Raw genomic sequence first — 14,153 nt, 5'->3', positions numbered from 1 at the left:
GATCAAGAGCCGTTCACCATATTACACACACACACACACACACACACACACACACACACACACACACACACACACACACACACACACACACACACACACACACACACACCTTCCTTGATGGGAACAACTTACGAACAAAAATTTTTACGTCTTCTCGTAATAATATTTTATATTTATCATTCATTCTGTCTTAGGTTTCTCTCTCGGAATTACCGGCTTGTTTTGTTTAGCAGGATCTTACCAATGAGGAGACAGTTTTAATACCCTTATTATGCACCTCATACCTGGTCAAGCAAGTGCAAAAGATCGAAAAGGTTGAAAGGCTTGCAATCAGACTAGTATCAGAACAGAGGACTGTTCCATGAGAAGTTGGAGGAACTGAACCTGAAGACCTGGAGAGAAAGACAGGGAGGGATATGATTACTAAGTGTAAAATCTTGAAGAATTGATAGGGCTGATAGGGACAGACAAGTTTGAATTAAGAGGACCAGGATCAAGGGAAAACAGGTGAAAGCTAAAGACACAGACGAGTCATAGGGATATTAGGAAGTATTTCTTTAGTCTTAAGATTACTGAGAAGTGGAGTGACTTGGATGAGGCAGTTATGGAGTCAAACTCAATACACAACTTCAAGAGCAGACATAAGGCCCAAGAGGCCAAAGCCAGTGATGCCGATCAAAGTGGTCTAGGAAGAGGGAGGGGACAGGAGCTTAGTCTCGACCAATGTAAACACAAATCTACGAGTACACAAGAGTTACTAGGAGTGAGACGGCGCAGGCCCAGACATGAACATGATCAGCTGACTGCCACCTGGGCGACTTATGGTGGTAAATAAAGCACCTTGTTATTGTTGAGTCACCAAGTGTGTAGCTATCATACCCTAGCTCTCTTACTCTCTCTGTGCTAACAATAAATTAACGTGTACATATTAGCTCAAGCGACTGCATACTTATATAGATACCGGCAGCACACCTTATAAATACCGTAAGCACACACACACACACAAACACACACACACACACACACACACACACACACACACACACACACACACACACACACACACACACACACACACACACACACACGGGAATGAAGGTAGCAAACAAAATGACAGATTAGTGTACGAAGAGCTTACCAAAAGATTGAACGAGGTCTTTACATAAGAAAACAGAGCCATCCGAATGCACTGTAGTCAGAACGTACGAAAATGAACGAGAAATCAATACATCATTAGTGGTAGTAATAAAACTACGGTACTAAAGGAACTTCGCGTAACAAAAGCAATGGGAGAATATGTCTTCATGGGTAGTAGAGAGAGGACTACTGTGCGAGCCAATAGCAAGTGTCTTCAATGTCACTGATCAAGCCAGCTGCCAGACAACTGAAAAAAAAGTTTAAACAGGCACGTACAGTTCAGGACATTATTAGAGGAAACGTTTCGCCACGAGTGACTTCTTCAGTCCTGGACTGAAGAAGTAAACTAGTGGCGAAACGTTTCCTCTAATGTCCCGAACTGTACGTATGTCTTTTTCCACATCTTGCTGGTATCACCACATCATTTTTCACCTGAAGGAAGGCTATTATCACCCCATATATAACTAGGATAATGATACATGAAACTGGATTACATGTCCATCTCCTTAACGTTATTATCTAAAACTTTGGAAATATTGTAAAGACAAGAGATTTGGGGTATGGTAGGTAAGACACATAGGCAACAATTAGGCAACTTTATTCCGAAACGTTTCGCCTACACAGTAGGCTTCTTCAGTCGAATACAGAAAATAGGCAGGAACAGTAGAGATGTGAAGACGATGTAATCAGTCCATCACCCATGAAGTTGTAGATTTGAGGTTGTCAGTCCCTCAGCCTGGAGAAGTTCAGTTCCATAGTCAGGAACTATCTGAAGATCAAGCGACAGTGCGGAGACTTAAATACTGTCGGAAGGAGAGGTGCAGAGTGGTAGTAGTGAGAATGCATCCACTGAGAGGTCACGTCCCTCTCAGATCAAACAATTCTCACTTGAAAAAGTTGTCCAAGGTGTTTTCTGTACCAAGATGTCATTGTGTTGCAGTGTCTGACAGGGTGAATATCAAATATCAGATTTGGAGTATCTTGAAACATTCTTTAGGGGGAAAAAAAAAAACATTGATTATGAGGGGTGGAAAATCCTGTCTTACAGTTACTGGAGTTCTATGACAAAGTCGCAGAGATAAGATTAAAGAGACAGGGAAGGGTGAGCCGCATCTTCTTGAACTGCAAGGAAGCATTTGATTGTACCACACCAGAGATTAGTTCACATATTATAAGAATACCCAGAAATAAAAGCAGAGTGCTCCTAATAGAAAGCGGATAACTACACTGGTCTACAGTAAAAATGCGTCGGAAATAAAACAAGTCAGTCTTCACTAATTTTGGGTCACTGAATACGTATACGATGCTTAAAATTGCAAATGGTTCTATTTATAAACATATGGACTACGGCCTGATCTCCAAGCTGTTATCCTTGACTTAGTATAACAGCTTGGAGATCAGGCACAATTGTTACAATACTTGAGCAACAAACCTTTGTCATAGGTTGAATCAGAAAATAAGAAAAATGCCTTATGTAATAAAGTTGGTAGAATTACCGACAATATGTAAAGTAAAAGGACACAAGTGCAACTAATGTGACATTTTATTGTGGCAACGTTTCGCTCTCCAGGAGCTTTATCAAGCCATTACAGACAATACATGGACACAGAGGGTATATATAGGATCAGAGTGAATACCTTTTGCAGTGCGGATGGTGTGGAGGGAGCGAACAGATCATGCAAGTAATTGATTGCTACTTTTGTATGGTGACTCCAGTTAGGAAAGATATTTGCAAGGAAAACAAGTGAACTGTACAGTATCCTAATATATCTTCTGCTATATGCTCGGTATCTACCGGCGAAGGACTACCCATTCTTAACCTCCAAATTCATTCTCGTTTGAATTAAAGTACAAGGAAGATGAAGGAACTTGCGAAACGTTAATCTTCAGCTTCACGAAACCCTACATATATTCATAACTTGATATCATCTAGACCGCACTTGATAACTCAGAAAATATTACACCTTATCAGAATTGAGAACTGCCAAAGAGTAAGGTGGGAACCACTGGGGTCCAGATGGCAGCAGTGGAGTCTCCTCGCAGAAAATGTTAGGGTACGAGTCTTGACACTCAAAAATATTTCGTTCCATTCTTCGTCACTGACAGTCATTTGTAGTTTGGAATGACACTGATAGTCTGATGGCAACCCTAAATATTATTTATAACCCTGATGAGTGGAGACCGTTCACTGATTCATAGAAGGCGAGTCTAACGATTGTTTTGTTGCTTGTTGGCAACGTGTTGTCATTAATTCCAGTTGGTTATTATAAGCAATCCACGTACAGGATATACATAACATGAAGCAGATTTGAACTGTATAAACTACTACAAACATCAGTGGCGACTTGAAAGTAACCACCTTGCTTCGATTCGTGACTTCTCACTTTATCAAGGAACTATGTCAATACACACACACACACACACACACACACACACACACACACACACACACACACACACACACACACACATATATATATATATATATATATATATATATATATATATATATATATATATATATGTGTGTGTGTGTGTGTGTGTGTGTGTGTGTGTGTGTGTGTGTGTGTGTGTGTGTGTGTGTGTGTGTGTGTGTGTGTGTGTGTATTGACATAGTTCCTTGATAAAGTGAGAAGTCACGAAAGCGCTTGGAATTTCACTATTTTTTCACAATGGTCGTTCTGCACATTGTGATATCACCTATTCACTGTGATCTTATTGCATATAGGAATGAATGAACAATGCTGAAGGTATTGGGTAATACACTCAATTAACCCACATTCAACAGCTCATAAATAACAAATAATTTCAGTCTCTAGTAGACCGAAATTACTGTTATTAATTCAGTACGGATTAATGTGGGTTACCCGAATATATGGATATAGACACAAGTAAAATATTTGGTCACAGCGTAATAAAGATGCAGAGTGGGATAGATTTTTAATAGTCTTAAAAATAAATTAATATGCCTTAGGTGTTTATAAATTATGACACTGTTGTTATTTTTCAAGGTAAACATTTATAATGTGGTGCCTCGTGCATACGGGTCCTCAACACGTAACCTACACGTGTGTAGTGGGAATGTTTGTCTTTTAAACTGCCTATGTGTTCTTAGTGATGTTATAACCAAGTTATGGTACAGGTATTAAGGCGGTGATTAAGATGATCATAGGTGATTAGGATGATCATAGGTGATTGGGATGATTATGAGTGATTACGATGATTATGAGTGATTAGGACGATCACGAATGATTAGGATGATCATAGGTGATTGGGATGATCATGGGTGATTATGGGTGACGAATATGATCACCGTGACGATTAGCATAACGATCATGGTAATGATGGCATCAACAATGAGTAACGTGTTGTAACAGAACAAGAACAGTTTACTATGCTGTTTGAGTAAACAAGGAGGCGAAATGACAAGACACACAGGCGCACCTGCGCGCGCGCCATCAACTACCAGCAAAAATACACACACGGGTGTACAAATTTGTACACAAGGATGTGCACACAGTGACGTACACAACCCTGACGTACACAACACCTCACCATCATTTAACATTATTGTCCGCTTACTTAGGAATACAGAGATAAACAGTATAATAACCTGTGATATGTCAAGATATCGTGTTAATAAAAATATGATGATCCCAGACATAAAGAACATACAGACTGGTTATAAATGACCATAATTTTTAAAGGGGTGGACCGGTAAGCCAGCGGAAGGCCTCGGTCAGATGACCAAAAGCTCCAAAGGCGGGTCATCATCTGACTAAGACCCGCGTCAGGAAACATTTGTCCTGTTTCCTGACGAACCTTACCTAACCTAACCTAACATAAAGAACAAAAACACACAATACTGTGACTTTGTAAATGGTCTAAGTCAAACCGAAACGTCGTCGTAAGCTCCTCTCTCTTATGTGCGGGTTATTTGTGTATGTATCCCAGATATATTAAATTTTCCAAATCTGCTTGTAACAGATAAGTGAACAGTAGATGTAAATCCAGATGTACGAATATTAACTCTTTTGGGACCTAATTCCTAGGCCTTTTGTGTATCCATATACTCTTCCGATACAGGATGGATATATATGGAGTATACAACAAACTAGCCACTTCGGCGGCAAAATTTAAACTACACTTCTGTGCATTTAAATTATATATATATATATATATATATATATATATATATATATATATATATATATATATATATATATATATATATATATATATATATAAAGCAACGACTGGGGAGCTGAATGATAGATCTAGGCCTTTCGTGTTGCAATCAACACGTCAGGTGCTTGCAGTGTTGCAGAAAAGAGGTCTAAGCAGATACGATCACTGCTAGCTCCTGATGTGTTGATTGTAACGCGAATGGCCTATAGCTATAATTCAACTCCCTCCGTGGTTGTTTTGTATCTTGTGTCGCTTGTCCGTTATTTTTCACACACGCAATATATATATATATATATATATATATATATATATATATATATATATATATATATATATATATATATATATATATATATATATATAAAACAGAGAGAGAAAGAGAGAGAAACTATAGTGTTAAAAATAATATGACAGGATATTATAGGTGGAGGAAGTAACATAAGCTTGTGGTAAAGAAGGGTGTGTGGCAAGCACTTAAGGGCAAGGAACTTTACATATAAAGTCATCCTGGATTGTAGTGGTGGTGGGTGAACCCACCCAGTTGGAGGGGAAGAACCCACCCAGGTGGAGGGGTGAACCCACCCAGGTGGAGGGGGAGAACCCACCCAGGTGGAGGGGGAGAACCCACCCAGGTGGAGGGTGAGAACCCACCCAGGGTAAATAACACATCAAGCTACCATTGGCCTGCTGCCTCTGTAACAGTGGGAGAGAGAGAGAAAGAGAAGAGAAAGAAAGAGAGAGAGAGAGAGAGAGAGAGAGAGAGAGAGAGAGAGAGAGAGAGAGAGAGAGAGAGAGAGAGAGAGAGAGAGAGAGAGAGAGAGAGAGAGAGAGAGAGAGAGAGAGAGAGAGAGGGTGGCGGGAGTAGTATTTAAAACTTACAATACACTAACACCAAAAGATCATCCAACGCTGTAAGAGTATGCAGTAAAATGATTCAGTGTCATGCGTGATAATCACTCAAACGACCCCCTCCCCTCTCCCCCTCCCCCTAAAACCCATTCACGCGCACAGACAATAAAACAGTATACAACTTCATGAGAGAGATGTGCATGAGGAAATGTGTTTGGGGGGGGGAAGGATAAGTGATGTAAGGAAATGCATAAACGGGAGGTGAATAAATTTGAGAATGTGTGGGTGGGTGTGAGGATGGGTGGGCGTGAGGATGGGTGGGTGAGAGGATGGGCGTGAGGATGGGTAGGTGAGAGGATGGGCGTGAGGATGGGTGGACGTGAGGATGGGTGGACGTGAGGATGGGTGGACGTGAGGATGGGTGGGCGTGAGGATGGGTGGGTGTGATGGGTGGACGTGCGGAGGGGGGGGTGGGAGGATGGGTGGGGGAGAGGGCAGGTGGGCCAGGCAGGCTGGTTCATCCACCCGCGTCAGCCTTGAGAAGCTTAACACCAGCTAACTCATTATTATTATATTATTATTATTATTTATTACACCAGCATTAACATTAATCCAAATAACTAACGGGTACGACATTAACAAAAAATAAAAATATAACATTAATGATGCAATAAGGATCAATTGAAAGGCCAAAACAAAAGATAACATAACTGGAAGAACAAGGAGATGCAAACACACAATAAAACAACAACAATTACAAAATGCAAATAAAACACTCAAAAACCAAGTGAAAAAAAAGAAAAAAAAAAGTTGCAATAGATATTAAGTCACCAATAAAAATTATGCAACAGTGGGAACACTGACAACTAGTGAACACTGACAAGGCAACCACTGAGCGCTGACTAGACAACCAATGAACACTAACAACCAGTGAACACTGGCAAGATAACCACTGAACACTAAACTAGATAACCACTGAATACTGGCAAGATAACCACACCACATTTGCAGGATAACCACAGAGCATTTACATAATAAAACGACATTTACAACATAACCACGTAACATTTACAAGGTAACCACATGACATTTACAACCTGGAGCTCCACATACAGTTTTGCCGGGGCAGTAACTAATGCGGAAAGGCTACATATGCAATTAAGCAAGGAGGGAACCACACAAGGAACGAGGGGCCCCTTTCAAGCAATGATGGCCCCCCTCTCAAGCAATGATGGCCCCCTCTCAAGCAATGATTGCCACCTCTCAAGCAACAAGGGACCCACATAAACAACCTGGGACCCACATGAACAACCTGGGACCCACATAAACCAGGGACCCATATAAACAACCATAAGCAACGGGGGACTCACCCAAGCAACGTGGGACCCACACAAGCATGGGGGGGACCCACCCAAGAAGGGGGGGGACCTACTCGAGCAGCCAAGCGAGAGGGAGGACCACCTACGTGAGGTGGTGACTGGCATCATTCTCCACCACCAAGATCAATGATTTTTCTCAAAACTCAGTTTGGACAATAACCATTCCGACTACTGTTTGTGTCACTGGGCGAGTACTGACCCTATTGTGCAGTGCTGGTAAATGAACTTCACTAAAGATACATTTTTACCCGAGTTGTCGTAATTTGAACTTTACGAAAGACATTGATTCGATTTTTACACGTATGACGACGATTCAGGGGGTGTAAGTAGGCTAGTTGGCGATATTTGTGAGTACATATTAACGTGTTGAGTTTTAATGGTTAAGAAACTGTTGACATTAAAGCAATTTTCGTTAGAGCTGTCCACTTTTTCGAAGCTTACGAGTTAGGTTATAGAAGCTGAGTTCATGAATCTTTGCTCAGTTTTCATTAAAACACGAAGTTTAAATGTGCTGTAAAAATATAACTATATTGTATACGGTAAACGGTTACGAGAGCGAAGTTTGTCGTGCGATTAGTTTAAGAAAGAAACAGCCTCCATCACCCTGCTGTGAGTTCATTACCTTTGTAAATTGTGAGTTCATTACCTCTGTAACTTCCTCAGCTATCAAAACTTTGGAGTCCAGTCCCTGGACCAATTATGTACCTCTGTAATCTTTTGACTACCGCCCACAGGATGGGTATGGGGTGCATAATAAACATATTAAACTAACTAACTCACCCTGCTGTCAATGACCCACACCGCTTTAGCGCTTCATATAATAACTGAAATAAACAGGGTCAACAAATATATCTAGGAATTCCAGACTTTAAGTTACACGTTCTATTAACTTTCCGAGACACTAAGTTAACATGCTTGGTCTGCTGAAGAGGACCTCTGAGGGATAAGGAAACAAAGAGTACTCGTTTATTTGTTTTCCATATGGGTAGTGTGGCAGTGACTGGCGTTTGTTGTACATTTGTAACTGAATACTGTATATTCGCCAACTTACCCTTCCTTCCCCATTGTTACTCCCACAAATACACATTTACGATAGCAATAGGATACAGACCCCCCCCCCTCCCTCCCTCCTCGCACATTTCTGCTTGAGGAATGTCCCACTCTACCTCCCACCTTTTCCTAATGTTAAAACATCTCACCCCCTCTCCTTACCCACTCTTCAAAGTTCACATGAACTGTTTACGTCTTCCCATCTATTGAGTAATGACAGGTGTTTTATACCATGCCTTCTCGTTAATAATTTTAAGAGGCTAAACTATGAAATACCTGTATATAATATACAGGTATTTTTTTCTGCGGAAGGCTGAAGGAGAGAGGAATAACGAGAAGTTAAAGAGAGGGAAGGAAAGCTGTAGGAAGAGTGGAAAAAGGAAAGGAAGAAAAGGAGGAGAACGAAACGGGGAACTGGGAAGAAAATGATAATGGAGCGGATCAGAATGATACGAAGAATGCAAAAGAGGACAACGTGGAAGATGAAACCGAGGAGGAGAATGTGGATGATGTGGAGAATGAAATAATCTGACCTTGCAGGCGGAGGCTGAGGAGGAGTACTTGGGCAGGACTGGGATGCCCAGGGGGTTGTCCAGACCAAAGAGAGGTGGACGGCGGAGCTTAGAGGCCATGACTGCTGCTGCTACCACACACTGAGGTAACACTCAACCTTAACTCCTTCACACACTAAACTTCAACACCACTTTGACTTTACAAAACCACAGTTAGTAACTTTAAGTGTTGACAAGTGTATCAAGATTCGGAACGCAAGGGCAGAGATGACTTTTGAAAAGGTATCTATAGCCTCAGCCTTTGATTACACACTACGAGCAACGTTACTTGAAAGTTTCCACGTAATCACCAGTTGGAGAATACACTTAAAGTAATTTTGGACAAAGCCAGTTAGTGAAACGAGAGAGAGAAATAACACACAACCACACGCACTGCTCTCCACAGAGGTTGTGACGTCATTCTTTGCTTACCACCCTGGCTCTTATATCACTGCCAGACGTTGCTATATCTTCCCGGTATATACACAGACGTATATTTATCTTAGCATATATATGCTGAGAGTTGAATTCAGTCCCTATTTAGGGACTAAAGTTTTCTCGTTTGTTGGTGGGCAAGTTACGTGCAGATTTATTGACTGGTTAAGTCGATAGGCTTTAAACCCCATTAATCAGCGAACCCGCCATGTTAAAATTTCCTTTATTAAAGTCCCATGCTATTTAAAACCATACATTCGACAATAATGAGAGAAACAGTAAGGAAAAAAATATACATTAAAAGTCAGTGAACATAATACCAGCTAATGCAATACAATAACACAAATTTTTACAACGAAGTCCTAATGTTTTCCACCGTTGTTTTGTGTATTTCTGTGGGAGAGACAAAGGTTTGTGTGTGTGTGTGATAAGATAAGATTTCGTTCGGATTTTTAACCCCGGAGGGTTAGCCACCCAGGATAACCCAAGAAAGTCAGTGCGTCATCGAGGACTGTCTAACTTATTTCCATTGGGGTCCTTAATCTTGTCCCCCAGGATGCGACCCACACCAGTCGACTAACACCCAGGTACCTATTTGCTGCTAGGTGAACAGGACAACAGGTGTAAGGAAACGTGTCGAAATGTTTCCACCCGCCGGGAATCGAACCCGGGCCCTCCGTGTGTGAAGCGGGAGCTTTAGCCACCAGGCCACCGGGTGTGTGTGTGTGTGTGTGTGTGTGTGTGTGTGTGTGTGTGTGTGTGTGTGTGTGTGTGTGTGTGTGTGTGTGTGTGTGTGTGTGTGTGTGTGTGTGTGTGTCTGTCTGTGTGTGTCTGTCTCCTACACTCTACACTGTACTGCTGCCACCAAGGAAATTTGAACGCCACGTATATAATGAACCTTGAACCAGAGACAAGTGGAGATGTTGTACTGTCGTACTAACCTTTAACTGCTCCTCCAGCCTTACATCTAAAACTTACCATATTACAGTTAAAACTTACCACCATTAAAACTTACCACACCATTACAATTTACAACACCATTATAATTAAAATTTAACACAATATTATCATTTAAACTTAACACAATATTATTAAAGCTTAACACATTACTATTAGTTAAAACTTAACACACGATTATTATTAAAGCTTAATACACCATTATTATTAAAACTTAACACATCATTATCATTAAAACTTAACACACCACTACCTATACAATTTACCATATTATTATCAATTAAACTTGTTACCCCATTATCATTAAAACTTGGCGCAACATTTATCATTTAAATTTGTTTCACCATTACTGTTAAAACTGAGCCTACCATTGTCATTAAAACTAATGTTTCTGGTGTATGATAAATAATATGGTTAATGGAAGGTACCCCTGATTTAAGTTGATCCAGACTTTATTCCCTAAAATGTCCAATACTATGTATACCTTGAGGGTGTTACGGGGGTCAACGCCCCCGCGGCCCGGTCTATGATCAGGTTTATTTTACGGAAGGTTAAGAGAGAGTAACGTAACTCAACCTAACTTGCCCTCAGTGACCCTTCGCCTGCGGCAGAAATGGCATTGGTGAGCGTTTACCTTTGTTTATACTGCTGTGATTGACCGGCCGCGTTACCCGACTGGTCAATGTTAAACGCTGACTGGCTCTGGCGTGCCGCTACTGCCAAAACAGATGTAATATTTTTCTCAATATCTTCCCCAAAAGACGTTGTTGTACAATAAGAACTGTTGCCGGGGATATATAAATTGCTTGTGTTTTACATAATAATATCACGCGGAAGGTCATACCAGCACCTAAACTTACTGTTGGAGGTTCTGCCTGGAAAGTAACATTGTTGGAGGTTCTGCCTGGAAAGTAACTTTGTTGGAGGTTCTGCCTGGAAAGTAACTTTGTTGGAGGTTCTGCCTGGAGATCAATATTGTTGAAGGCACTGCCTGGACACTACACCCGCCCACACAATCATTATACTAGATTAACTCTAGCTAGAAGACATTAGGTACCTCTTACGATTACATAGCCGGGGTTACCCTTGCGTCATCCTACTCGGCCAAGTTACCCTTAGTCTCAGTCACCCCAGGGTGAATCTGTCTCCCGGCTGAAAAGTGCTGCAGTACACGCACACACTCTCTACAATCCCCCATCCACTACCACCACGGAAGGTCTTTTCTTTGTTAAATGTAGTAATTTCTGCTCGTTTTTGTCTGGTCTTTGTCTTTGGTGAGGTAATCTGGGCGTGGTTTTGTGTGTGTGAATCCATTCAAACTGTCATACATGTACTCTACCTGTAAGACCAGTACTCTACCTGTAAGACCAGTACTCTACCTGTGGCCACAATGTGTACAAGAGAGGGATTTTGAAGGGTTTGGGACTGACCCTAAGAAGCCTATGCCAGTTGTGGAAAGTATTGTGTCACTGGGGAATTCCATGGGGTTGGATGCGAGTTTTGAGGATGTGGAAGAGTTGGTGGAGAACCTACCTGTATTATTATTATTATAATCAAAAAGAAGCGCTAAGCCACAAGGGCTATACAGCACTCTACCTGTAAGACCAGCACTCTACCTGTAAGACCAGCACTCTACCTGTAAGACCAGCACTCTACCTGTAAGACCAGTACTCGACCTGTAACACCAGCACTCTACCTGTAAGACCAGTACTCTACCTGTAAGACCAGTACTATACCTGTAAGACTAGTACTCTACATGTAAGACTAGTACTCTACCTGCAAGACCAGTACTCTACCTGTAAGACTAGTACTCTACCTGTAACACCAGTACTCTACCTATGTAGCAAGTCATCTGCCTTTCCAACCATTCATCTACTTGGATAGGTAGATGAATGATAGCTGGTTACATACGTAGAGGACTGGTTGAATAAGTAGATGACTGGTTAAATAACTAGATGACTGGTTAAATAAGCAGACGACTGGCTGGGTAATCGGTCATCCATCCAACCAGTTATCCACCTAACAACCCGGTTATCTTCATCAATATATCCTGACTGCAGCAACACAGTCAGGATTCCTGAGTGTTGCTGCTGGAGTCAGCGTCTTTCCTGGCCGCACGGCAGCGTGACACTCCTTGGGTTTTGCCTAGTAAATACGGGAAGTGGGTGGTGTACCTGACACGCGTTAATCTATCCCCCGCCTGCCCTGGCTAGTTAAGAGGACGCAAGGTCTATTTTTAAGTCTCATTATGGCCGAACACGATGTGTGGGATGGTGCTTTGTGAGGCGCAGGTTAGGGTAAGGGAATGTGCTCCAGTAAAAGTGAATTTTAGACAAGGATATATGCCAGAAAGTGCCTCAGATCGCCCCTAACGTTTTTTTTTCGTGTTAAGTAACCATGGTTGAGCGAAACTGCGTACTCAACAAAAGTATAAATTAGTCGAATTGCAACCTCTGTGTGATTTGATAAAGCTGTAAGCAGGGCGAAACGTGGTGCCAATACACAAATAATCCGCATTAGTCAATGCCTAAATAAGGTCCCGCATCATAATGGTTGTTTAACTTGTTTATAGACAGAGTTGTAAAAGAAGTGAATGTTAGAGTATCAGTTAGAGCTGTGAACTGGAAAGATGCTATTTTCGCAAACTATCATAGTAGTATATTAAGGGGAAGACCTAAACCCGTAGGGGTATCATCGAGCGCCTGCCGAGTAGAAGGTAAATCAAGTTTAATTCAAGATAGGAAAAATTAGCTCCAATTCTCAGGATCAGGAGCTCTTCACCAGCTGTTCATAGACACAGATATAATGCCAAGATGTTATTTCTAATAATAATAATAATAATAATAATAATAATTTTGTGCATGGCAGCGAGGAAGTGCAGCAGGTTCCAGTTTGAGTGCCACAGCGGCGAGTGTATAGCCATCTACAACGCATGTGATGGCATCCCACAGTGCCAAGACAACACTGATGAAGACCCGGCACTCGGATGCCCTGCTGGTGGGTCATTATCTCCTGTTGAATAGTGCCACACACACACACACAGACACACACACACACAGACACACACACACACACACACAGACACACACACACACACACACACACACACACACACACAGACACACACACGCGCACACAGTGGTATAGTGACACATTACGACATACAATGATAAAGTGGCACACAGTGGTACAATGCTACAGTGCCACAGCCGTACATATACTCACAGTGCCACAGTTGTATACAGTGACAGTGCCACAATTTTGCACATACAGTATCATACCTACACATAGTGCCAAAATACTGAATGCTAACTTTCTACATACACTCCCACTACTACACAGTGCCAGTGCTACATAATGCCAGTGCTATACAATGCCAGTGCCACATAATTCCACTGTGCTACACAGTGCTATATATTATTATAATGCCACAGTGTTACACGATGCTACTGTGGTACACAGTGCCACAGTGCTACACAATACCACTGTGCTACAGTGCCACAGGGCTACACACAATGACACCAGGAACTCGCATCACCTGTTATTACGTCACTGTTCCCTCATGTAATATCTGAATAAAGTATATAGTATAAAAACATCGTCTTTC

At 41.6% G+C, this 14,153-nt stretch overlaps 2 protein-coding genes across 3 annotated transcripts in view; one reads left to right on the top strand and one right to left on the bottom strand.

The window, feature by feature from the left end:
- The window catches only part of LOC128696275 (protein phosphatase 1 regulatory subunit 14C), a 315,191-nt gene extending 305,622 nt beyond the window's left edge, over positions 1–9,569 (bottom strand). Inside the window, exon 1 of the mRNA XM_053787440.2 lies at positions 9,137–9,569. Within this exon, the coding sequence (XP_053643415.1) occupies positions 9,137–9,235 (99 nt within the window). The 5' untranslated portion in view covers positions 9,236–9,569. The remainder of the gene's footprint in view (positions 1–9,136) is intronic.
- Positions 1–14,153, top strand: part of LOC128696271 (uncharacterized) — a 121,964-nt gene that overhangs the window by 85,820 nt on the left and 21,991 nt on the right. For both annotated transcript variants that reach the window (XM_070092265.1, XM_070092266.1), the window contains exon 4: positions 13,415–13,543. In XM_070092265.1, the coding sequence (XP_069948366.1) occupies positions 13,415–13,543 (129 nt within the window). The remainder of the gene's footprint in view (positions 1–13,414; positions 13,544–14,153) is intronic.

The sequence above is a fragment of the Cherax quadricarinatus genome, chromosome 39, assembly GCF_038502225.1.
Source record: "Cherax quadricarinatus isolate ZL_2023a chromosome 39, ASM3850222v1, whole genome shotgun sequence".
NCBI lineage: Eukaryota > Metazoa > Arthropoda > Malacostraca > Decapoda > Parastacidae > Cherax > Cherax quadricarinatus.
This window is presented reverse-complemented; position numbering and strand designations above follow the sequence as displayed.